Source organism: Podarcis muralis, chromosome 14 (genome assembly GCF_964188315.1).
Source record: "Podarcis muralis chromosome 14, rPodMur119.hap1.1, whole genome shotgun sequence".
Lineage (NCBI taxonomy): Eukaryota > Metazoa > Chordata > Lepidosauria > Squamata > Lacertidae > Podarcis > Podarcis muralis.
The window spans coordinates 19,755,542-19,782,631 of record NC_135668.1 but is presented as its reverse complement, the minus strand read 5'-3'; the positions used below and the strand labels follow the sequence as shown (position 1 = coordinate 19,782,631).

Below are 27,090 nucleotides of genomic sequence, written 5' to 3'. Positions count from 1 at the left end.
AAGTTCTATATCTCCTTCATCCCCCACCCAAAACAAAACACACCACCCTTCAGAGATGCTCACCCTTCCTTCCCGTAGACTCCTTCAGTCGCAGCGGCAGCCGTGACGGCCCCCACAATTCCCCCAATAAGTCCTGGCATCCCATGTAGGTTGTGGATACCGCATGTGTCTTGAATACGCAGTTTGGACTCCAGGAAAGGCTGGCAGGCATGAGGGGAGAACAAGGCATTTAGAAGCAGAACCTGAAACACAGTGTTGCAATGCGGGGTGCTCCTGTTCAGCCGTGACCCACTTCTAGAATACTCCATTCCATGGCTGCCACCACACACTGGTTTTCTGTTCCCAAACAGTCAGCCAGTCACTGCTCAGTCAGCTGTTTCTCCCTCAGGATGCTTGTCTTTTTAAAAAAAATAATAATACAGTGGTACCTCGGGTTACAGACGCTTCAGGTTACAGACTCCGCTAACCCAGAAATAGGAACGCAGGTGGTTAAACCACAGACCCTAGGACTTGCCGATCAGAAGGTCGGCGGTTCGAATCCCTGTGACGGGGTGAGCTCCCGTTGCTCGGTCCCTGCTCGTGCCCAGCTAGCAGTTCGAAAGCACGTCAAAGTGCAAGTAGATAAATAGGTACCGCTTTGGCGGGAAGGTAAACGGTGTTTCCATGCACTGCTCTGGTTCGCCAGAAGCAGCTTAGTCATGCTGGCCACATGACCCGGAAGATGTATGCCGGCTCCCTCGGCCAATAAAGCAAGATGAGCGCCACAACCCCAGAGTCGGTCACGACTGGACCTAATGGTCAGGGGTCCCTTTACCTTTACCTTAACCCAGAAATAGTACCTCGGGTTAAGAACTTTGCTTCAGGATGAGAACAGAAATTGCACTGTGGTGGCATGGCAGCAGTGGGAGGCCCCATTAGCTAAAGTGCTGCTTCAGGTTAAGAACAGTTTCAGGTTAAGAACGGACCTCCGGAACAAATTAAGTACGTAACCAGAGGTACCACTGTAATGCTGTGCGTCAGCAAACCTCGAGGGTCCCTCAAGCCTACCAGTACCACCTGCTTGTGGTGAAGGTGCTGTTCTGGCTACATAGGGAGCCGTACCTGTCGTTCCCCCCCCCAGCTGTTATTGGACTGCAGCTCCCATCATCCTTCACCATTGGTCATTCTGGCCAGGACTGATGGGAGATGTAGTCCAACGACATCTGGGTTCTCCATGCCTAGTGTAGGGTAGAGGTTAGGCACTAGGAAACCCAGGTTCAGATCTCCACTTGGCGAAGTAGCTCACTGCGGGACTTGGGATCTCTCAGCCTAACCAACTTCGCAGGCTTGTTGTGAGAATCAAATAGAGGGGGAGGAAAGCCATGTATTCTGCCTTGAGCTCCAAAAAAGGAAGCCAAGATATAAACATAGTGGAGGGAGAAATAGGTCCCATCTGATTGGTCCTAGAACAATAGGATTCAGAATGCAGGAGTCTGATTGGTCCTAGAACAATGCAGCAGTATGATTGGTCCGCAGGAGCCACCCAATCCAGCTCCAGGTGGAAGTGAATCCACAACCTGATTGGAGAATATAGGAGAATCCTGGAATTAGCCAATCACGTGCAGCCCATTGTGTAAATAATGTATACAAAGCAGATATTTTGGGGAAACTTTCATTCCTCCTTCCCACTATGAGCTGAATAAAGAGCATGAAATCCACTCTCGATTCCGAGTATATTTCACATGCATTGCCGAGTACTCTAGTACATATTATAGATCTACGGAGGGCAGAATATTGGAGATTCCCAATCCACAAGTACAGTACAGTTGAAAAGCTGCCATAAAGCATGTAGGACCAAAGGATCGTGTCACTTGTGGGACATTTCACAATATAGTGGCGTATTCAGAAGTGCAGGGTCCTTTCATGATAGTCACAGCTATGCCCCCTCACAGCCACACCCCTTCTACAATTAATATTTGAAATTTGAAATACTTTATTGTCACTTGTACAACTTGTATACAGTGAGATTACATAAGCACCCCCCACTCAACTCTCTTAGTCTTAATTCTTCTCGTTTACTGATACACACCCACCAAACCAGAAAGTCAGTTGCCCTGTTGTTATCTTTTCATTCAGCAGCCTAACAGCCCATGGATAGAAGCTGTTCTTTACCCTGTTGGTGCGACTAATCATGCTTCTATATCTTCTGCCTGAAGGCAGGAGATTAAGGAAGTGCCAGCCACACAAGCTTCTAAACATATACAATAATCTGAAAATTGTGCAATAATAATAAGGGGTGCATTGTAACATAGGAGCCGATTTGTAGGGGCCAAGGTAGTTTTGCCCCCCAATGCATTTTTGAGGGGGCAGGCCCCCTCAATTTTCAGAGGACATTTGGCTCTGCCTCAGCTATTCGAGAAATTGTATTGCACCCCCTCAACCATCTGGAGAAGCTGGCGCTTCCTCATTGCAATGATCAATGCAGATCTCCATGTGTTGCCTTGAAGCTAGATCTAATATTTTCTAAAAAGACTCAGAGGTGCCCTTACCGTGAAGTAGACAAACCCAACGGTAGACACAATGCCACAGATAAAACCAACAATGAGGGAGCCATATGCGGTGAGCATCATTTCTGCTGCAGTGCCCACAGCAACGCCCCCTGCCAGGGTGGCATTCTGGATGTGGACCTGCACAAAACAGCAAATTCAAAATTCAACAACAACAACAACAGTTTTATTATTTATACCCTGACCGTCTAGCTGTGTTCATGGAAGAACCTTAAGGACCACCATTTACAGCACAAGGCTTCCTGTTTACTGAGGTGCAGTTAGGCCAGGGGTGGTGCCCTTCACACATTTTGGACTCCAACTCCCACCATCCCTCAAGGTTGTCCACTGCTGGCTGGGGCTGATGGGAGCTGGAGTCCAGCGACATCTGGAAGACCATGGGTTCCCCATCTCTGTTTTACAAAGGATGGAAGTGAAACTCACATCCCTTATCTCTCACATGCTGCTCCATACAATCTTAGGTTGTGTACATTTATACTTCTGAAGTACAATCAGAGCACCTTTTACCCCTCAGAGAATCCTGGGCCCTGTACTTTACCCCTAGCAGCTACAATTCCTGGCAATTGTTAAAAGAAAATTACAAGGCCCAGAATTCTTTGAGGGAAGGAATGTGCTTTAAAGTAGGCATAGCCAAACTTGGCCCTCCAGATGTTTTGGGACTACAACTCCCATCACCCCTAGCTAACAGGACCAGGGGTCAGGGATGATGGGGATTGTAGTCTCAAAGCATCTGGAAGGCCAAGTTTGGCTTTAAAGTGTGTGTACTTTGCCTTATTCTCCTTCTGTCGCCACCCTTTCTGGAGTCCTGTGGTGATGTCTTCTTCCAACACTCTTCTACAAACTGTTGGAAGCCAACCAAACCTTCCCAGCTCATTTGTCAAGCCTCTGCCCTTCTCCTTTCAGGGCATCTACCTCCTCTTGTCAGTTGCCCCTGCTGTTTGCTAGCACTTTGCTCCTGGACATTTGCAGGTTATCTTCAACTTGTTTTTACTCAGAACAGACCCCCTTGAAATTAATGGGCCTACGTTAGGCCATTAATTTCAATGGGTCTACCCTGACTAAAATTTAATTAGCTATAACCCTGTGTTTACTTATGATTGCACATATTGTTTGTCTTTTTACATTGCAGCTGAGATTGGAGCCTTCGCAGTCCATGGATCTTCGACAGCCACCTTCACTGAATTCTTTTCAGTGCCTGCTAAAATGCTGGTGTGTAATATGAAGTCTGGACATGTGGTTTTAATTAGGATAAGTGTTTTATCACAGCATGGTGTGGGTAACGGCAAGGTTGCAGGTTCGATCCCCATATGGGACAGCTGCATATTCCTGCATTGCAGGTGTTCGGACGAGATGATCCTCAGGGTCCCTTCTATCTTTACAATTCTATGATAATGGTTTCATTTTATATTTTAATTTCTTTTATATAACTTGATTTCTTATGTTTGTTTTTATGTTTTAAAAAATCACCATTTTAGATTGCATTTTGTAAATCCCTGGGAGGTATCCCTGTTCTAGTAAGTGACACATAAATGTTGTTAAATAGAATAAATAAATAAACAAACTGAGGTGTGCCCAGACTGTCAGTAGGAGGTGGGTTCAAGTGCACACTGAGAAACTGAGCTTTGTGCAGTTAAAGTGGATTAAAGTGCTTTGGTGACCTCAGGAAAATCACTTAACGGCAACAACAACAACTTTTGTGGTTAGGAAAGTGTTGGGGGGATGCGTTGAAAAGCGTATGATGAACCAATGATTCACAGGATGTAAACACAGCAGAAGCAGATCAGGATGAATGGTCATTGTCATATATAGCCTACCAGGAAATGAATAAGAATGAAAGCTCAGTCAACACCAGATATGATAATCTAACCCCATGAGCTTTCTTCAAGCAAATCAGAATGACTGCTCAATGAGCATGTCATGCGGAGGATTCTGAGCAGCTTAAGTAACAGAATTCCAAGCCTTGCATCAGGGCTAGCCAACTCCCATCAGACCCAGCCAGTATAGTTAAGGATCAGGAATGATGGAGGCTGCAGTTGGAACCATGTCTGGAGGGGTACCACCTTGGCTACCCAAGGAAGGTGAGAAGGGCTGTAGCTCAATGGCAGAGCACATGTTTGCTCTCCAGCTTTGTAGAGTTCAGTTCCCTATCAGGCGTTAGAATCAAAGTCACAGAATCAAATAATTGTAGAGTTGGAAGGGACAGATATGCTGCCCCTACCGGTTATGGCTGTGGGATGTAGTCCATTGGAGCAGTCAAATGCAACATTCCTTGTTTGCCTAGAGTGGACACAGACAGGGGGATGTTGAACCAGCCAGCTGAACTTCCTGTCCCACCTAGTCTGGAGCATCCTCTCCCTGCATGTGACCAGGTAGGTGGGTGTGACCCTGGCAGACCCCACAAAAGGTCCAGTCACGCAGCCATCCTCCTCTTTTGATGCCTTTTCTTCTCTTGGACTGCCAGCAGCACATGGTCCCATCCTTACGAGGATGTAAGCCACACTGTATCTGTAACTATAAGCTAAAGGCTGCCTTCAGGGATCCAACTGTGAGCTGAATGTGAGTAAACTTCTTATTACTTTTAAAAGAAGCTTCTTGTGTTTATTCTTTTTAGGAGGGGTAAAAGGGGACTCACCAGGAACAGAACCCAATCTGAACAAAGCCAGATTGGATTGCTTAAGTAAAGAGGTTCAAACGAATTTACCAACTACCTTCCTGCTATATATTGGGGAATGTCGCTCTGCTGCTGACTCACAAGCATGAGTTAGGAACGATACTATGAAATCAATAAATCTTCTCGTAGTATCTACAACATTCCAACAATAGCACCCATGAAAGGTCTCAATAAATATTTTTCAATAAATATGAGAGGTTGTTTGCTCCTCCTGCTCAGTTCCTGCGTGCACTGACACAGCCCCTCCTAGGCTGAACACGCCTCCTCAGAAATATCCAGATTTCATTGGATACCAGGATTAGGCACCTACCTACCCTCGCTTCCTTTCTGAAAAGAGGAGACATGCAAAGAGGTTCTCTCTGTGGACAAACATGGTAGGGACTGGTGCCCATGGGATTTGCCCCACCAGCTTCAAAAGCTTGGTGATCTTGCCCTACATCTGCACTGAAATAATCTCAGGATTAGAAAGACCTATCTCTGAATCCTTGGAGAGTTGTTGACAGTCTGAGCAGACAATAATGAACTATAGACGGTCTCATTATAAAGGAGTTTCCTGCATTCAGTAGGCTATACTCTTATCAAGGGAAAGTGACCCTCCTCCTCTTGCTCTCCAGAACCCAATTCTGTCTACATGGTTCCATTGATTATCCTTCCGTTCTTTATTTTCCACTGGTTCCAGCTGCATGGCTGAAGAGATAAGCCTTCTCAGTTAAAAGGCACACTGAATAGTGGCTTGCCTCTTCAAAATTTAGCGGAAAATGTTAGCATCCCCCCCCCCCGCTCTTCCATAATGACCATTGGTGGTCCTTGGAAAAGTGGTTTGAAACCACTACACTCAAGAATTTTGGAAACCTTTAATTTCTCTGCAACTCCCCCCAAAATAATTACCTGCCAGAGGCGTGTGTGGGTGTGCATCTCCCTACAGTTCCTATGAGCCCACAAAACACAAGGAGCAAAGAAGGGAGCGTACTTATGTATGCCCATGCTAGTGGTGGCAATGTGAAGATCGTCAGTCTTTGCTCACCATGTTCAGCTTGCCTTTCTTCTGCAACAAGCTCGAGAAGGCCACAGTCGTGAGGACACAGGCTGCCAGAGAGCAATAGGTGTTGATGGCAGCTCGGTGTTGGGCATCTCCATGATCAGAAATGGCGGAATTGAAACTGGGCCAGTACATCCATAGAAATAAGGTGCCTGGAGGAGGAGGAGGAGGGAAGAACTAACTTGCAACATCAGATCAACGGAAGCATCTAGATCAGTGGTTCCCAACCTTTTCAGTATGTCAACCCACAAATCCAATTTTACTTGGGTTCATGACCCATTCATTCATTGTAACATGAATTTTGGGCTGCAGTTCTTCTTTGCCACCAGTGAGTGGTCCCCAAGTGTTAAAATATAAGGCTCAAGCCTTGCCAGTAACTATTATCAGGTATCCTGGCAGACAGGATTTCAGCTGTAGACCGATTCCTGTGATGTATTTCTGCTGTAGACCACCTCCTTTTATGATATACGTATGATGTTTTGGGGGTTGGTCTTGGGCTACAGGGTGGGAAATTTCAAAAGTCTACATAAGGGCTTGCAAACCATTGTTCAAGGTTCTCCCTCCTGCGTGTGGGGAGTGGGGACCCTGTTGCAACAGTTAATAAGGATCAGGCTTACTAGCTGCTTTGCTTCTCAATATACTCTGGTTGGCCTCTGTTATTTTCTCCTACCGATAGGGGACCCACTTAAGGACTCTATACGGGCTCTTGGATACCCCATAAGGGAAAAGGAGCAGTTTTTTTCTATAACACATCGCTGATGTACAACATGCTGACACTGAGCCTTGTGAGCTGACAAAGAAGCACACTGTCATCTGCAGAGCATTTCATTGTCCAATCTGTCTCTGAGCTACTTTGGCAGGATTAAGGATGGAGAGAAGGGACATTCTTCTCATTAGCAACTGGGGCCGATCTTCCCTAAGCAAGCTGAAGGCGGAAGGCATCAAAGACCAAAGGCAAATCTTACCAATCATAGAGAAGAGATCTGAGTGGTAGACAGAACCCTGCTTATCTTTGGTCTGCTCCAAGTTGGGCCGATACAAAATGGCGGTCACCACTAGCCCAAAGTAAGCGCCAAATGTGTGAATGGTCATGGATCCACCAGCATCTTTAACCTGCAGTGATGGGAGAGAACAGGGGTCAGTCTTGGGAAGGAACGGGAGGGTCTCCATGACTGTCCCACAAGCAGCTAGACCTCAATGAGAAAATCCCCTCACAGAGCAACAATTCTCAGAGCGGTCTAACAATCCAATCCCTCTTCACAGAGAACTCTGGGAACTATATTTCTGTGAGGGGAATAAGGGTCTCCTAAAAACTCTCAGAACCCTTACCAAACTACAGCTCCCAGGATTATTTGGGAGAAGCCATGACTGTTAAAAGTGTTTTAAATGTGTGGTGCTTTAAATGCATGCCCTCCAACATGTTCAGGCAAAAAACTGGGATGCAGGCTGTGATCCCAGGTGAGTCACATGACCAGTGCAAGAATAAAGGTAAAGGGACCCCTGACTGTTAGGTCCAGTCGCAGACGACTCTGGGGTTGCGGCGCTCATCTAGCTTTATTGGCCGAGGGAGCCAGCGTACAGCTTCTGGGTCATGTGGCCAGCATGACTAAGCCGCTTCTGTTGAACCAGAGCAGCGCATGGAAATGCCATTTACCTTCCCGCCGGAGCAGTACCTATTTATCTACTTGCACTGTGCTTTCGAACTGCTAGGTTGGCAGGAGCAGGGACTGAGCAATGGGAGCTCACCCCATTGTGGGGATTCGAACCGCTGACCTTCTGATCAGCAAGACCTAGGCTCTGTGGTTTAGACCACAGCGCCACCCGCGTCCTGTGCAAGAGTACACAGCCAAAAAACCCTCACGTTTTGGGGCTCCGTGATCTCATGAGATATCGTGATCCCACGTGTTTTCAGGTGCCATGCTCTCACGTGAGAGCACAGAGCCCCAAAATGGGATGTTCCCATTTAATCGGGGCAGTTGAGTGGTATGTAAAACATATGGTGTGAATGTGGCGAATCTTGGCAACAGTGGAAGCTTTCCTCCAATGTAGTCAAGGCACCCTCCCCAAGCTCAGGACCACAGGCTTAAAGCTCCCCAACACCCCCCTTTTTATGCCAGAGTCCAGATCTAGATTGAGGGAGGCCTGTGCTCACTCACCCTTTAAAATAGGGGTAGGCAACCTAAGGCCTGTGGGCCGGATGCGGCCCAATCGCCTTCTAAATCCGGCCCTAGGACGGTCCAGGAATCAGCGTGTTTTTACATGAGTAGAATGTGTCCTTTTATTTAAAATGCATCTCTGGGTTATTTGTGGGACCTGCCTGGTGTTTTTACATGAGTAGAATGTGTGATTTTATTTAAAATGCATCTCTGGGTTAGTTGTGGGGCATAGGAATTTGTTCATCCCCCCTCCAAATATAGTCCGGCCCACCACATGGTCTGAGGGAAGGTGGACCGGCCCACGGCTGAAAAAGGTTGCTGGCCCCTGCTTTAAAACAACTACTATTTGTGCAATTGCTAATCCCATGAGTGGTGTTCTGTCCAGTTTGGTTCTGAGCTTGGCACACAAAAACAGCTTTTTGGAGCTGATAAAAGAAGAATGCTATGCGGGAAAATATAGGAAACTAATCTGGCTTTCCGTTTATGGGGTGAATTCATTGTAATATTATTTGGTGCAACTGACGTGAATTTGGCAAACAAGTAATATTTCCCAGCGCTTGCAACATTGGTGGGCCTGAGTGAAGCCCAAGGCTGTCCTTTCATCCCACACAGTGACCAAAAAAATCTATTTTTGAGCTTGCCTCCCTCAGGGCACAGTCCAATTCCTCTATCTGATGGTCTGAGGAATGTCTTCCTCTGGGGGCCTTTACACACCATTGCCCTACTTGTGCAATCACATTCCACAAAGCCCAGGGCTGACTCCAGGTTTTTGTGTGCTTTGGATAAGAGACCTGCGCTGGGCAGGTCTTAAAGCTTAAAGCTACCCAACACCCCCTCCCCTCTCTTTTTGCCAGACTCCTGATCTAGATTGGGGAAGGCCTGTGCCCACTCACCCTTTAAAACAACTACTATTGTGCAATTTCTAACCCCATGAGTGGCATTCTGTCCAGTTTGGTTCTGTCCCTCAAGCAGTTTTCCTTTCATCCCTCCCCTTCCAACACAGGTGGGAAGTCGCTCTGCTCCATCGGCACTATACATTTAAAGCAGTATCATACACAGCCATAGCTTCCCCCAAAGAATCCTGGGAAATGTTGCTGGTTAAGAGGGCTGAGAGTTGGAAAGAAATCCCCTATTGTCAGGATGCTGTCAGCGGCTTCCGGCTGGTTGCCCAGGAAAGTATAAAGACAAGGAAACGTTTCATACAGTCCTTTTTTATTCCATACTTTACAGAACCCAGCCTCTTGGATAACGGCGTGGTCTTGAGTAAATCTCCACTCCCCTTCTCCCCTACTTCTTCATTCGTCATCTCTTCTATGGGTGTTGATAAATGCCCTCTGTCTTTGAGCTCTTTGCTCTCCTACTTCTAAGTCTCGCCAGGTTCTGGGAGATGGTGGGTCTGGAATGCTTTCTAGTTATAACATGTCAGCCAGCTGCTGCTTCGGCCCTGCCTTCTCCTCCACTCCCCTGATTTCCCAACTTTCCCCCTCATCTGCCTCTGAGTTGAGACCTCCCTCAACCCCTTGTTGTAAATCTGCACTGTCTTCCTCTTCCTCCTCCCTGGAAGGGTCAGGATGGGGAGGTGGTCTCCACCATTCATCCTCTGCTCAGTCCCTGACACCTATTCTCCTCACAGAGCAGCGGACTTTGGGCTTTCAGATTTCAGTGGCGCCCTATGCAATACCAAAATTTGGTGCCTCCCCCCAGCCTCTCACCTTCCTTTGTTTGTCATTGTTACAACGTCTCTGCAGCACCCTCTAGGCTTGGCGCCCAGTCTGGGCGAACCAGTCGCGCTGCCCTAAATCCACTTGTGTGCAGAGCTATATTTCCCAAAGTTTCCTGGGAAGGAGAATTAATTGTGAAACCACTTGGGCACTAGTAAGTGTCTGTGGACTCAGCTACATTGGCAAAGAAAAAGCGCCTCGTATGCACTGTATATTCATTAAAACACTGTGACACCAGGTGGCGCTGTGGAGTTCCATTTTTGCCAACCCGATTTCTTATACAAAGTTTACGGCACGTTTAACTGAAACACTTCTTGGATGTGTCTAGATCCAGCCTGTGTGTGTGTGTGTGTGTGTGTGTGACAGAGAGAGAGAGAGAGAGAGAGAGAGAGAGAGAGAGAGAGAGAGAGAATTAAATAGCCTTACATGGAGCAGGTTCAGTAGGATGTATTCATTAACGGAGAAGAGAGTCACTTGAAACAATGTCATGATCAGCAGCTGCACAGGACTGATTTTGCCCAGGACGGCGCCAAAGGCGATGCAGACAGAACCCACACAGAAATCTGCACCAATCATGCTGAGAGGAAGAGGAAGAGGAAGGTTAGAAATGAAGCACATTTATGTATATACAGTGGTACCTCGGGTTACAGACACTTCAAGTTACGCGTTTTCGGGTTGCGCACCGCGCCGAACCTGGAAGTACCAGAACAGGTTACTTCTGGGTTTCGGCGCTCGCGCATGCGCAGGAATACTAAATCACTCTTTGCGCATGCGCAGAAGTGCCAAATCACGACCCGTGCATGCACAGACACAGCGCTGCGGGTTGTAAACATGCCTCCCGCACAGATCACGTTCGCAACCCAAGGTTCCACTGTATATCAAAACCTGTATCAACCAGTGTACTTCCACCTTGAGTCCCCAGACATTGTTGGACCAGTAGCGGATCGTGTGTTGGGTGGCAAGCAGGTATGGTGCAATGACGCATCACCTTGTCATTTTCACCACACCATTGTCCTTCTGCCGCTAATTCTGCCCACATGACTGACTGGAGATCAGGCAAGCACCACTGCCTCCCCATGCCGCCCGCTACTGCGTTGGATCACAACTCCCATCATCCTGACCATTAGCTAAGCTGGCTATGGTGATGATGGGAGTTGTAGTCCAACAGGACCCAAGGATGAAGCAATGCTGGTATAAACTGAATCCCTTCCGTATCAGGAGGCCCTCAAGAATCACAGGGAGGACAGAAACACGACGTGTGGATCTTCCATCTTTCCTGGTTATATACGCTTCAGGTTACAGACTCCGATAACCCAGAAATAGTACCTTGGGTTAAGAACTTTGCTTCAGGATGAGAACAGAAATCGTGCTCCGGCAGTGCGGCAGCAGCAGGAGGCCCCATTAGCTAAAGTGGTGCTTCAGGTTTAGAACAGTTTCAGGTTAAGAACAGACATCCGGAATGAATTAAGTTCTTAACCCAAGGTATCACTGTAGATTCCTTGCGGCAGGAACCTGTATTTCTGACTTAACTCACCCTGTGGTGGTATGCTACAGAGATATAGTAAATAACAGCTGGGCTATTGTCTTGATCCAACTGGCTCATCTTATATTTTTCTGACTATTCAGACTCTTAATACCATATTTTAATGCTCCAAGCATTCATTTTGTCCTATTAACAATTCTGTGAAACTCAGAAGTTTCCATATCTTTCTGGTTCCCTATAGGGCGAAAGGATTCCGTCTCACTCGCCAGCCCTCCTTCCCTGTGTATATCCTTATATTCAAATACAGTGGTACCTCAGGTTAAGAACTTAATTCGTTCCGGAGGTACATTCTTAACCTGAAACTGTTCTTAACCTGAAGCACCACTTTAGCTAATAGGGCCTCCTGCTGCTGCCACCATGCCTCCGCTGCATGATTACTGTTCTCATCTTGAAGTAAAGTTCTTAACCCGAGGTACTATTTCTGGGTTAGTGGAGTCTGTAACCTGAAGCGTCTGTAACCCGAGGTACCACTGTACAACAAACTGGTTCTTTTCACCAGTGTATCACACTAACCTTATAGTCCAACCAAGAAATATGGGTTCCCCACCCTCACCCCAGCCAGGTTCCATATGGGCAAACTTACCTTTCCACTCCAATGAGTATCTTCCCATTCTCAAAGGTATGAAACCAGCCCTGAACCAGGAGAGCCCACTGGATCCCAAAGGCAGCAAGGAGGAAGTTGAAGGCGACAGCCCCAAAACCGTAGCGTTGAAGAAATGTCATGAGGAACCCAAAGCCCACGAAAATCATCACATGAACATCTTGGAAAGCTGCATTAAAGAAAGAAATTTCATTGACGTTGGTTCAAAAATGTGTGTCCAATAGAATAAGACAACATGAAGAACATAACGTTTAGAGAAGATTGGAAAGCATTTATTGAATACATGGGAAATAACTGTGTACAGCTGAAAACGCTGTCAGCGTTAAGATAAATTCAACAGTGTAAATAAATTATGATGGATGTAATAATGGAATACTGAATGGTATAGTTTCTGTAAAATATGCAGGGATTGTAACATGAACCATGGAATGAGAAGAAGGGAAGTTAGTGATATCTTAAGGATGTAAAAGGGACGCGGGTGGCGCTGTGGGTTAAACCACAGAGCCTAGGACTTGCTGATCAGAAGGTCGGTGGTTCGAATCCCTGTGATGGGGTGAGCTCCCGTTGCTTGGTCCCTGCTCCTGCCAACCTAGCAGTTTGAAAGCACATCAAAGTGCAAGTAGATAAATAGGTACCGCTCTGGTGGGAAGGTAAACGGTGTTTCCATGTGCTGCTCTGGTTCGTCAGAAGCAGCTTAGTCATGCTGGCCACATGACCCAGAAGCTGTACGCCAGCTCCCTCAGCCAATATAATGAGATGAGCGCCACAACCCCAGAGTCGGCCACGACTGGACCTAATGGTCAGGGGTCCCTTTACCCTATACCTTTAAGGATGAAAAATGAGTAAATTGTAAAACAGAAAATTTAATAAAAATTATATATAAAAACAAAAATGTGAGCTCACCCCAACCCTCATCTCACTTTATCTGCATATCTAGCAACCACACTCGCTTCCTGTTTCATTTCAATTCACTTTTAATTCCCACACCACCTTTCAATATTACTATGCACAAGGCGCTTTACAGCAACAAAATATGCAACAAAGAACACACACCAGATGATAATCTGATCCAATACAAAAAGTCATTATAAAACATAACTTTAAAATGGAACGGCTTAAATCAAACGAAGTAATATTCAATAATCCATTAGAATATAACAGTACACAATAAAATCAATTCTCAAAATACCTGCAAATAATAAATAAACAGAAATTCACTCTTAACAATCACAATAAATAATCGCTAAACTATGATCAATAAAAATAACTGCAAGTAGCGATGCATAAAATACCACAATACCTACATGTAAAAGGATCAAGTTGAGAAACAAAGACGCACAACTTATAAAACTATTTTAAAAATAAATAAATCCCAAAACCTAAAAATCCCTAAATGCTGCTGAGGACTATCACACATAAGTGGCATCGAATGATGCCTTAAGAATACAAAAACATAAGTAGAGCTCTGCTGGATCAGTGGAATATACTTAGGAAACTGCATCATACAAAGTCAGATCATTGGCCAATCTAGCATACTATTGTCCAATGACAATGACTTTCAGGAAGGAGCCTTTTCCTAGTCTACCTGGAGATGCTGGGGACTGAACCTAGGACCTCCTGCAAGCAAAACATATGCTCAACCACTGAATTATAGCCTTTCCTGATTAGTATCAGACCAGGGGACCATCTAATTCTGTTGGTTTTAAAATTTTGTTTGTTGTTTCGGTTAGAGGGGGAATACTTTAGATATATTAAAAAGGAGGATTCCCTGGGTGCCTAAATCAAGGTTTGGGGCAAGTACTCTTTGATGAGAGAGCACCAGCAGAGATTTAAAATCACAAACATGCAGCAAAGCAAAGCAAGGAAATATAGGCTGTTAGACCTTTAAAATATCCCCTTCTTAGTTGCTTCCAAAGCCCCCCACTTCCCTTAGCATAGAAAGAGACCACATGTTTGGTAAGTTTAAAATGATTTACTTACCAACTCTTCAAAGGTCAGATTCATGTGATTTTCCATACAGCAGCAAGAAAAGGAAGGCGGTATAACTTAGGCTGCTGAATGGTAAATGTTTCTAAATTATTTGTATAGAAACACAAAGATGGCTTGCTTAAGCCATGCGGTCTAAGCTTGGACTTTCTTACTAGTCAGATTTACAGGGTGGAAGAGAGAGAACAAAGTTTGGTAACCTTTTCTCCCAAGGTGAAGGGGTTTGACCCAGTTAAATTGGGCAGGACAGCTTATCCTATGGTAATCTTATAATTATACAATAATAATAACTAGCAATGCATTGCAATGACCAATGCAGACCCCAATGCAGCTAGATCTATTGCTGTGCACATATGCGGCAAATGATTTGGTATGCTCCAGTATCTTCTTTCAGAATGACTTAAGTTGTGTTTTCCATGAAATTCCATTGTATGTAGCAGAACTTGCATATCATTCTCTTGAAACTGAAGCAGCTGGAGTTTCGTTCCTAAATGCTTAGGTTTGGGACATACAGAACAACTTTGGGCTCATCAAGACTTCGTTCAGCTCCGAGGGCCTTCTGGCGGTTCCCTCACTGCGAGAAGTAAAATTACAGGGAACCAGGCAGAGGGTCTTCTCGGTGGTGGCACCTGCTGTGTGGAACACTCTCCCACCAGATGTCAAAGAAATAAACAACTATCTGACTTTTAGAAGACATCTGAAGGCAGTCCTGTTTAGGGAAGCTTTTAATGTTCAATGTTTTATCGTGTTTTTAATATTCTGTTTAAAAAAAACCATGTTTTTAATATTCTGATGGGACGCGGGTGGCACTGTGGGTTAAACCACAGAGCCTAGGACTTGCCGATAAGAAGGTCGGCGGTTCAAATCCCTGCGACGGGGTGAGCTCCCGTCGCTCGGTCCCTGCTCCTGTCAACCTAGCAGTTCAAAAGCATTTCAAAGTGCAAGTAGATAAATAGGTACTGCTCACGGTGTTTCCGTGCGCTGCTCTGGTTCACTAGAAGTGGCTTAGTCATGCTGGCCACATGACCCGGAAGCTGTACGCCGGCTCCCTCGGCCAATAAAGCGAGATGAGCGCCGCAACCCCAGAGTTGGCCACGACTAGACCTAATGGTCAGGGGTCCCTTTACCTTTATCTTAATATTCTGTTGGGAGGTGCCCAGAGTGGCTGGGGAAACCCAGTCAGATGGGTGGGGTATAAATTATTATTATTATTATTATTATTATTATTATTATTATTATTATTATTATGTAAAAGCCAGCAGATTTGTGAAACCCCAAACTATGGACTTCTCATTCAGAAACCACTAGAAGAGACCGGAAACATCCTGTTATTTGATGTTGCCACTGACATTCTTTTTTCATGTTTGTGTGTGACAAAATTATTAAAACGTATCACACACTGATATACTGGCCATTTGCACTACACAAGGTATACAGTGCACAGCAATTTCCCACCCACCCCCTTGGGCTTCTGCAACTCTGTCTGCATTGCAAAACAAGTCTATACATTTCCAGCCACTTGCCATCCATCATGTCCTCAAGATAGAAATCAGCTCCAGTGATGTAAAATGACACTCAGCAATTATCAGTGGTCCAGGAGGTCCTTAGGCTGCTGAATAAGACCAAGATGAGGGTTATGTTTCCTCCATCATTTGGCCTGGGAATTCCCGCTATACACAAACAAGTAAACTTGTGTGAATCAGCCCATATTCTGCCCTCATGCATTTAAAGGGCATATGCACTGTGGCGTATATACAGTGGTAACTCGGATTACGGTAAGTACTTAATTCATTCCAGAGGTCCGTTCTTAACCTGAAACTGTTCTTAACCTGAAGCACCACTTTAGCTAATGGGGCCTCCTACTGCTGCCGCGCCGCCGGAGCACGATTTCTTTTCTCATCCTGAAGCAAAGTTCTTAACCTGAAGCACTATTTCTGGGTTAGTGGAGTCTGTAACCTGAAGCGTATGTAACCTGAAGCGTATGTAACCCGAGGTACCACTGTACTAGCATTTTGAATCTGGCCCATCCCTAAGAAATGGAACATGAATCACTGGGCTAAGCATATTCCTGTTCAGAATGGAAAGAAGCAGAAGTCCCAGCAAAGGAAGAAAGGATACAAAAACTTATGGAATATGCAGAAATGGCGAAACTCACCAGAAGAATAAGAAATCAAGATAGCAAACTTTTTTAAATAAAAGAATGGAAATGGTTTATTGAATATTTACAGATGAACTGCAAACAGATAAAAGTATTGGCAGGATTACTGTAATAGCCTGCAGTTTCATAAGAATTTATATTTAAAGTAGATAATTAAATGAGCAAATTAAACGAATTTGGATATGCAGAAGATATTAAAAAATAAATTTAAGGAACCGCAGAAAGAGCGGGGAGGAAATCAAACTTTGAAATGTTAAAATGATTGTAAAATTTATGAAATGTATAAATTTGAAAGGTATAAATAATTTTTTTTAAAAGGGAATGGGTGCACAGCTGGCAAACCAACTGAAAAAGGTAAAAAGCACACACTCTGTGCCCCCAAGATCATCTGTGCTTCCTCTTCCATGAAGGATTTAATGGTGGGAATTGGTAAAAGGATATATTAATCATATTTAATCCTCTAGAGACCTGATACCAGACAGGCTGGATCTACCAATGTATTTAGAGAAGCCTGGTCAAAGTTAACCTGCAGAGGTGAAAAGGATGGTAGCAGGACCGAGCAAGATTGAATTCCCCAAGAGCATGGGTAGGCAAACTAAGGCCCGGGGGCCGGATCCAGCCCAGTCGCCTTCTAAATCCGGCCCGTGGATGGTCCGGGAATCAGCATGTTTTCACATGAGTAGAATGTGTCCTTTTATTTAAAACACATCTCTGAGTTATTTGTGGGACCTGCCTGGTGTTTTTACATGAGTACAATGTGAACTTTTATTTAAAATGCATCTCTGGGTTATTTGTGGGGCATCGGAATTCGTTTTGGGGTTTTTTTCAAAATATAGTCTGGTCCTCCACAAGGTCTGAGGGACAGTGGACCAGCCCCCTGCTGAAAAAGTTTGCTGACCCCTGCTCAAGAGGATAAAAACTTTATAAAAGGATGGGGAAAATTTACAAGTTATCTAGGAGACCACTTTAAGCTGATGGAAGCAAAAGAAGGATTTTGACACACTTGTAGTGTAAAAAATATGATGGACAATATGGTTCGATATAAAAACTGGACTACAGACTAACGTGCAGTTGTAGATGTTTTAAAACAAGATCCCATTCGACAGGATGGGGGAAAGACGTGAGATTCGGAGAATCTCCACATATAGTATTACTTTATTGATGTGTGTTTATTTGTATTTTTTATTTGTAAAATTAATAAAATGTTTTGTTTTGTTTTTTTAAAAAGAATTCCCCATTCATGAGATGATGGGCAGTGGGCGCCAACCAGCTTTCTTCAGGTACATGAAAGGTTTCCACACAGGGAGCTCTCTCATACACCCAGACCCAACAGCACTGGACTCCCCACAGGGTGGTACAGTCCTTTCTGAAGGGATTGGCTGTTACCATACTTGATGTAACATTTGAAGCCAGCATCTGGGATAGTTCCCTCAACAGAGCTTGAGACTCTTAATCTCAGGGTTGTGGGTTCAAGACCACGTTGGGCAAAAGATTCTTGCATCACAGGGGGTTGGATAAGATGACCCTGGTGTTCGCTTCCAACTCTACAATTCTATGAATCTATGAACAGTCATGGCACCCCCTCTTCTTAGAGATTGGGAAACTTCCTGGGATTGCTTTGGGAACTCGTGTGATTTAGAGGCAAAGTTAAAATGTGTCAGTTAAATTACAAGTTAGTACAATAAGTACAGAAAGAATAAAGTAAGCGTTGTCTGGTTTCCTAGTAGAATACAAAGGAATGTTAATCCTATGCAAAAGTGGAGGAGGAAAAAGATAAAATTGCACGTCAAAGGGAAACAGGATTGTCCAGTTCGGATTGTATCCCTTAACCGACACAAATGAAGAAGTTTGGCAGCTGAGTCAATCATAAGCAACATATTCTATCTCTTATATAATATATTCATGTAGACTCCCAGAAGGAGAAAATGTTGTAACGCTACTACTGCCACCAGTAGAGGAAGTTTAATGATTAAACAGTGTCTGGCTTAATCCAGGATTTCTGCTGATGTGAGGGTGAGACTGAGCAGCTAAGCTTTCCAGGGACTGAGGGAACTAGCCGAGATTCTCATCTCAAACTCGTGTTTAATGAAGTGAGGTGTTTTGTTTATGAAACCCAAGTGAAGAGCGTGTGATTTTCCCCCAAGCACGTCGCGTCAGAACTCTGTTAATATCAATGCCGTTGTAAAAGTCTTGGGTGAGTGGGAGCATTTGGGGAGAGGCTGCGTAATAGAGAAAAAAACAAAACACCCAGGCTCTGCCATACTCCCAAAGTGGTGGCAGTTCGTGAATGAGGAAGACATTCAGTGACATCACACCCAGCTGAAATGAAGTAAGGTTACCATCTGCACCATACGCTTAAAGCAGTAGCGTACCACTTTAAGCAGTCATAGCTTCTCACAGAGAATCCTGGGAAAGGTAGTTTGTTCAAGGGTGCTGAGAGTTGCAATCCCCGAGAGTAGTTTAACAATCAATCCCTCTTCCCAGGGAACTCTGGGAAATGTAGGCCATTTCCTTCAAGGGTACAGTACTTGGAACTGCAGCTCTCTGAAGGGTAATCCATAGTTCCCAGGGTTCTTTAGGAGAAGCTATGTGTTTTCAGTGCATGGTGTATAATGCGTGTGACCTCAAAAAAACAGGGTGCCTCTGAGCAGATGCTTAGACTTGCAATTTGTTTTCAGTACCAGAACTGAACTAAGCTTACGGTCCATTCACACAAAATTCCCCTCCTGGTTATCTTTCTTCCGTTCAGCAGCCTACTTTAGGTAGAAAAAGTCAGCTTGTTATTGCTACTGTTAAACAACTGGGAGCCAGAAATCCTTGCCCAGAAAAGCTAACATGCTGCCCTACAGATGTTGTGTGGACTATAACTCCCATCAGCCACAGCCAACATGGTGAATGATCAGGGATGATAGGAGTTCTAGTCCACAATGTGGCGAAGGTGCCACATTGACTACCACTGTCCTTGCCAATCTCCTTCAAATTAGCCAGGGATCCCAGTTGACTTTAAAGCAAACTAGTTGGCCCAACCAAAAGATCTAATGACTCCTTTTCAATCCCTTCATATTCTGTGGAACCCACAGGGCTGCAAAGACCAACAACAATACTACTAGTCAATGTCATTTTTCTATAAAAAGAGGTGCCATGAACCAGTGCATATAATGCATGTTTGCACGTATCTGAGAAAGGGTGGTAGTAATTCTTTCCTTGAAACTTGAGAAACAGCGCACAGTTTCTCCCCAATCCTGTGACTGCTTTTCTCCTCCAGCCTATACCGCTAGAAGTGAGTCAGGCTTCACCTTCTCTCTGTTTGGCACCTATCCAAATTGGGCAAAACAACACACATCCTGATACACCCATTAGCTTCCATCCCCACATGGTTGTATACAGGGAAGAACCAGGCACTGCTCAGGGGCGATGAGAAAGTCCTCCAAACATTACAAAGAGGGATGGGAGAGGAATTTGCTTTCCTTTGCAATTTAAGGTGAAACTACACAATTCATGGTGGGATGTGGGTGGCGCTGTGGGTTAAACCACAGAGCCTAGGGCTTGCTGATCAGAAGGTCGGTGGTTCGAATCCCCGCGACAGGGTGAGCTCCCATTGCTTGGTCCCTGCTCCTGCCAACCTAGCAGTTCAAAAACACGAAGTGCAAGTAGCATGGCGTTTCCGTGCGCTGCTCTGGTTCGCCAGAAGCGGCTTAGTCATGCTGGCCACATGACTCAGAAGCTGTACACTGGCTCCCTCAGCCAATAAAGCGAGATGAGCACCACAACCCCAGAGTCATCTGTGATTGGACCTAATGGTCAGGGGTCACTTTACCTTTACCCAATTCACATCTCTCAAACTGATAAAGGTAAAGGTAAAGGGACCCCTGATCATTAGGTCCAGTCATGACCGACTCTGGGGTTGCGGCGCTCATCTCGCTTTATTGGCCAAGGGAGCCGGCGTTTGTCCGCAGACAGCTTCCGGGTCATGTGGCCAGCATGACTATGCCGCTTCTGGTGAACCAGAGCAGTGCACGGAAATGCCGTTTAGCTTCCCGCCAGAGCGGTACCTATTTATCTACTTGCACTTTGACGTGCTTTCGAACTGCTAGGTTGGCAGGAGCAGGGACCAAGCAATGGGAGCTCATCCCGTCGTGGGGATTCGAACTGTCGACCTTCTGATCGGCAAGTCCTAGGCTCTGTGGTTTAACCCACAGTGCCAACCGCGTCCCTCCTCGAACTGATACATGAATGTAAAAAACATTTATCCTTTGTAAGGTCCACTTTTCAGAATTCTGCAGTGCAATTCTCCAACCAAGCTGCATATATTAGAGGGAGGTATGCATACAAATGCATATATTAGTTTAAAAAAAACACCATGCACATTCTGCTTGCCCAAATGAGTATGTTAGTCAAAACTGCCTGCAAAAACATATCATTAGGAGAAATTAGTGCTAGAACGTAGACAAATTTTCATCAGCATTTCCTAATAATTGCAAACTGCTATGGAAATGTAGATAACTTGAGTTTAAGATTTGAAAAAAAATTGAGAAACTTAAATGGACAGTTTCTCCGATAATGGAGTTGTTTAGCACATGTGAATACCTGCACCGCCTAAGATTTATCTTCAGGCTTGCTAACGGTGGCCAGTTTTTCTCTGCTCTTTTCTTCCCTATTCTCCCATGGGACCAGGGTATTCCTTTTGGCATTGGCAAAAGAAGCAAAGACTTGCTGACATTTAGGATTGACATTTCCTTTCCCCCATAGCCTTTGGTTCAAGTGGAAGTCTTGTTTTGCTGACCCCAGCCTAATCAAATTCAGTATTCATTTCCATGTACATTTACCTGAAGGGAAGCCCCTTGAACTCAGTGAGCCTGACAGTGCAATCCTATGCATGTCAAAGCAAGACCCATTGATTTACTCTCTGGTAAGAGATTCAGAGTTCTGTGGAACTCAGAAGCTTACTCATTTGTTGATCACTTATTGAAATTTTTCTTCGCACAAGTATTGCACTGTTGTGGATTTCCACCCCACCCAGCCCCTTACCCATTACATATGGCAATGTTAAGGCACCCAGGCTGTAGGACAGGAATAGGAAACCTGTGGCCTTTCAGATGTTGTTGGACTTCAACTCCCAGCATCCTTGGCCAGTGTGACCAATGGCCAGGTAATGATGGGAGTTCATCAACATCTGAAAAACCACCCTGGTCTTTCCTCTTAGTGCTTAAACTGGTGAAACCATCATTCTCTCCCCACATGGATTTCTAAGAGCTGTGGTCCTGTGTGAGTTGCATACAGATTTATAAGAGAAATCTCAGCATCCCCACCAAGCTACAGTTCACAGGATTTATTTTTATTTTTTTTAGAGCCATGCTTGCTAAGCTGATACAAAACCAATATAAATTAGAAATGCAGATGTTCCTGAATTCTCCATTAGAGTGTAATCAATACAGACCACAAATTTAAAGCCCAAGGCTGCCCCCCAAAGAATCCTGGGAACTGTAGTTTACCCCCACACAGAGCTATAGTCTACAGTTCCCAGGGAACTACAGTTCCCAGGATTTTTTGGGGAGAGTCACATGCTTTAAATGTATGGCATAGATGTGTTGATTGCACATTTAACCAATTCACACATTTGGCTGCTGCTGAAGCAGAAATCTGGATCCCGTTCCAAACTCCTAGCTTGTCCATTTTCCAATTTGCGTGAAACGTACTTAATAAGTGGCTGTTGGAAGATTTCTGCCTTAGGCTGCTACTGTTTTAGCTTTCTCCAGGTGGGTTGTTAGTCTTTTGCAGCAATAGACAACAAAGACCTGTGGCACCTTAAAGGATGAACCAATTTATTATCGCATAAGCTTTCGTGGACTCAAGGCACTTTGTAAGATGTGCAAAGTGAAATCTTAGTTGGCAGGTGTATAAAGGATAAAACTGGGAGCTGGGCGACAATGAGATACAACCCCACCTCAACAAATCAGTTGTAACTAGAGCACAAATCTATGTTGAAAAGGCACACCCTTCAGTGTAGCAGATTGGCGATCACATACTCAGCATTGCTAAGACGATTGTATCAACACCTGTATTGCGGCAGGAACCAATATAGATAATCATTGATAAAAACAGATATCCTGGCATTGGTCAACTAATTAGGCTCACAAAGACAATCAAGAACGCATCTTTCCTTAACAGTTAGCTGATTTCTGATTTTAACATTTTTATATGGTTCTATCGTATGATTTTATGCATAATTGTTGTAAACCACTCTGCTATTTTTTTTATGAACCGTGGGATACAATTTTTAAATACAAATAACAATGCAAAGTTAGTATACGTAGGGTGGTTTTAAAAAACCTTTATCTCAATGAATTGTAATTCTGTTTACAGGTAGGTAGCTATGTTGGTCTGCCGTAGTCGAAACAAAATTAAAAAAATCCTTCCAGTAGCACCTTAGAGACCAACTAAGTTTGCACACGGAAGCTCATACCAATAACAAACTTAGTTGGTCTCTAAGGTGCTACTGGAAGGAGTTTTTGTAATTCTGTTGTTTCACATTGAAACAGTATTCGCACTGAACACAGGTACATACTGGTTCTACACATGTGCAAGTGTTTCTGAGAAAGAGTGTACATTTATTGATTTGCACAGCTTGTGTACAAAGGTACTCAGACCATATACTTTGTGAATATTACATGTGAATAACTGCGCATGTGTACAGCTCAGGGTCTGTGTACCCAGGCAGAGGGATTGCAACCCATTGAATATGAACACCCCTATTGTATTCTTGCTTAGTGATCCTTTTATTTCAGAATGGCAACCTTGAGGTCAGTTACAGAGTGTCCTGTGAGTTTGAAAGATTCTCCCACTGGTTCATGAATAGTGCAATCTCATTACATGAATGTAACATTTTTTCCTTTGTTTCAGCTTGTTAGCTGTTTTCACATTTTGGCTGGGGGGATGGGGAGGAATGTTGAGATTTGTGCCCACTTCTTCTTCTGCATAGAGACTGGCACATCTGTCCTATGTAGAATACCGATGGGCATTGCTGCTAGATGACGGCACAAGGGAGAGAGAGAAATCAGCATCCCAAAACCCCTTTCCCAGGGAAGTTTTTAATGTTTAACATTTTATCATGTTTTAATATTCCATTGGGAGCTGCCCAGATTACTACTACTACTACTACTACTACTACTACTACTACTACTATTATTATTATTATTATTATTATTATTATTATTATTATTATTATTATTATTACAGTTGCCTCTAGGATTGTTTAAGCAGAATAACTTGTGTGGTGTCCTGAACAGAGTACAGTGGTACCTCGGGTTAAGTACTTAATTCGTTCCAGAGGTCCGTACTTAACCTGAAACTGTTCTTAACCTGAAGCACCACTTTAGCTAATGGGGCCTCCTGCTGCTGCCGCACCGCCGGAGCACGATTTCTGTTCTCAACCTGAAGCAAAGTTCTTAACCTGAAGCACTATTTCTGGGTTATCGGAGTATGTAACCTGAAGCGTATGTAACCTGAAGCGTATGTAACCTGAGGTACCACTGTATTCACTTGAACTGAGAAGGAAGCGTGTTTGGCCATGAAAGGTCATTGCATAACCTTTGGACAGAAACTACCACCTCAGCCCAACATTCCTCATAGGATTCCCATCTAGACATAATGGTAAAGCCAGTGAATGGTACAGTCAGTGAGGGGTCTGAATGAGGAGGATTTTGAGGGCCATAAAGAGAGGCCTAGAGGGCCACATTTGGTCTTCAGGCTTGAGGTTCTTCACCGCTGTCCATAGAGGTTCTTACTTGACTCAGGCTCCATCCACACTCAAGACTGAAAGCCCATGACTTACCCCAAAGAATAATAATAACTGAATTTGTAAAGGGGGCTGGGAAACGGTAAGCAAACCACAGTTCCCAGGATTCTCAGGGGGCAGCCATGACGGTTGAAGTGCTATAAATGTGCTTTAAATGTAGTGTGGATGTGACCTCACCCTCTTAACTTGGCTTTATTTAGTTAGTTTGTTGCATTTGTATCCAAAGGAGCATCTCCACCCCCATCATTCAGCCTGGACACTGAGGTCCAGCTCCGAGGGCCTTCTGATGGTTCCCTCATTGCAAGAAGTGAGGTTACAGGGAACCAGGCAGAGGGCCTTCTCGGTGGTGGCGCCCACCCTGTGGAACACCCTCCCACCAGATGTGAGGGAAATAAACAACTATCAGACTTTTAGAAGACATCTGAAGGCAGCCCTTTTTAGGGAACTTTTTAATGTTTGATGTTTTATCGTGTTTTTAGTATTCTGTTGGGAACCTCCCAGAGTGGCTGGGGAAACCCTGCCAAATGAGCAGGGTATAAATAAATAAATAAATAAATAATCAGTGCTACACAAGTGGTACACAAACCCCTAAACATTTTGTGAATCTAACTTTGGCCTCATTGAGGGACAGTATTTCAATATGAGTAGGAAAAGGAGAGTACCTCTAAACGTTTTTAAAGGGGAAAAAGCACTGATGATGATGATGATGATGATGATGATATCCCACTTTTTTCTCCCAGGAGCTCACAAGGTGGGGTACACAGTTTCCCCCTTCCTCACTGAATCCACACAACAACCCTATTAAGTAAGTTAAGCTGAGAGGCAAGGTGAGATTCCTGGCAAAGTTAGGCTTTGAAGCCTGGTCTCTCAGGTCTGGTCCTAGTTCAACATCTCTTCCCTAAGCAGGGCCATCTATTCCTTTCTCAAGCTGCCTTTGCCCTCCAATATGCACACTTAGCTGCAGTGATGCCTGTAGGGCAGGAGTCTAGCCCCCACTTCAGCAGAAGGACCCTCAAAAGTCAGTTGGTGGGCTTACCATGGTCTCCCACCCAAAGAGCACTATCCCATAAGAACACCAAGTCCACAGTTCTACCTAACCTAACCATACCAATTGTTCGACCAAATAAGCTCAAGGATAGTCACTGGCTCAGAATGCTTCCGTAAATCAGGTGTGAGGATAGCTCAGTCTGTAAAGCATGAGACTCTTAATTTCAAGGTTGTTGGTTCGAGCCCCACGTTAGGCAAAAAGATTCCTGCATTGCAGGGGGTTGGACTAGATGCCCCACATGGCCCCTTCCAACTCTACAATTCTGTGAACCTTTGGCCCTCCAGATGTTGCTGAACTACATCTCCCATCAGCCCCAGCAAGCATGGCCAATGCCCAAGGGATGATGGGAGTTGCAGTTCAGCAACATCCGAGGGAGAGAACTAAAGGTTCTCCACACCTGCAGGAAAGGCTTTGCTCTCTGCATTTCACTATATCAAGACTCCTTTGTGCAAAACTGCATTAAAGTTACGTTTTTGCTGCTAGAAATAGTTTGTTTCTGTATCAGAACGCCTGAGCACACTGCCCACCCCTTCCCCTCAGTGAGGAAGAAACTAGTCTTGTCTAAAGCTAGGACTGGCCCAGAATTCTTTCTAGCCTGAAGCAGAACAAAAAACAAAAAACCTCTCCCCAAGTCACGGTATACAGTATTTTGGCACCTGAGAAAAATCCCTGCCTCAAAATACAATAAAAAATAGATAGTTGATCATTGTTGCCCTTTCACAGCATCTAAGATCAGTGCCTGAAAAAGCCAAGGCACTTTGTCCAATGGTAGGGCTGGCTGTATATGACCAGAACACTGAAAATAAACTGATCTGGGACTGAAATCATTCCTCTGTGATAACTTGCCTCACCAATGCAGGATCATGATTGCCAATTAACCCCTTTCCTTTGGGTGCTTGCCAACACCAAGTGTGCAGTGGTTGGGGTCCCAAGGTCTACATATAGATGGTGCCCCCTGGGTGGGGTCCAATGGGAGAAATAAAGAACCACTGGGCTCCTCTGGATCACCTGTTTACTGAGCAGCCATCTTGATTCCCTTGCACAAAGCTTACACGGAGGCTAGTTTATACCTGGTGTTTCTTGAGCATTGATTCTGATTTGTTTGCAGGAAGTTTATACAACAATGAGCATTCATCCTGATTTGCTTGCAGGGTTTTTATGCAGCTTTCTGCTAAATCATCCCTTCACCCCTCACTTTCAAACACCGTCAACTCTCCTGCCACTTTCCTAACTGCAAACAGCCTGTTTCTTTTTTTTAAAAAGTGCCTTTGTTGCAGCAGAGTGACAGAATGCTTTGATCCACATCAGTTGCCCCAACCTAAATTTCCTGGTATGCAGTAAGAACCCCTCCTTCAAAAATCCTGACAATCTGGAAAGGTCCCCATAACGTTAATGGCCAAATGTCAACATTACTTACACGGGTATCTGAAGTAGAAGTCGTTCTCGGCGTCGCTCGTGATGTTCTTCTCCTGCTTCGCCTTCTCCCAGCCGGCTATATCGGATTCTGCGTTGAAGCGCACGAAGACGCCAAAAAGGATGATCATGGCAAGCTCCCAGAGGAGGCAAACGAGCGGCAGCCGCCAGCGCATGTCGGTGTTCCTTGCCATCATAGTCCTCGCAATCAGTTTGTCATTTGCCTGCTTGTTTGGTGAAGGGGAAAGAGGAGCTGTGTGTGAGCTGGCAAGTGCGAAGTTACAGTCCCAACTGCTGGTGGAAGTTCATTCATTTTATGTCATCTGGGGAGATGTGGGTGTGACCGTGCGGCTGTCAGTCATCACTTCAGACACTCAAGGACACTGGCAACCAGTCCCATTTCAGAGCTCGCT

At 44.8% G+C, this 27,090-nt stretch overlaps 1 protein-coding gene across 1 annotated transcript in view; it reads right to left on the bottom strand.

Annotated features, from left to right (window-relative positions):
- The window catches only part of RHCG (Rh family C glycoprotein), a 32,296-nt gene extending 5,206 nt beyond the window's left edge, over nucleotides 1-27,090 (bottom strand). The window contains exons 1-7 of the mRNA XM_028706636.2: nucleotides 26,682-27,090; nucleotides 12,260-12,446; nucleotides 10,560-10,710; nucleotides 7,222-7,369; nucleotides 6,242-6,408; nucleotides 2,529-2,666; nucleotides 64-200 (exon numbers count right to left, since the gene is read on the bottom strand). Coding sequence (XP_028562469.2) covers nucleotides 64-200; nucleotides 2,529-2,666; nucleotides 6,242-6,408; nucleotides 7,222-7,369; nucleotides 10,560-10,710; nucleotides 12,260-12,446; nucleotides 26,682-26,874 — 1,121 coding nt within the window. The 5' untranslated portion in view covers nucleotides 26,875-27,090. The remainder of the gene's footprint in view (nucleotides 1-63; nucleotides 201-2,528; nucleotides 2,667-6,241; nucleotides 6,409-7,221; nucleotides 7,370-10,559; nucleotides 10,711-12,259; nucleotides 12,447-26,681) is intronic.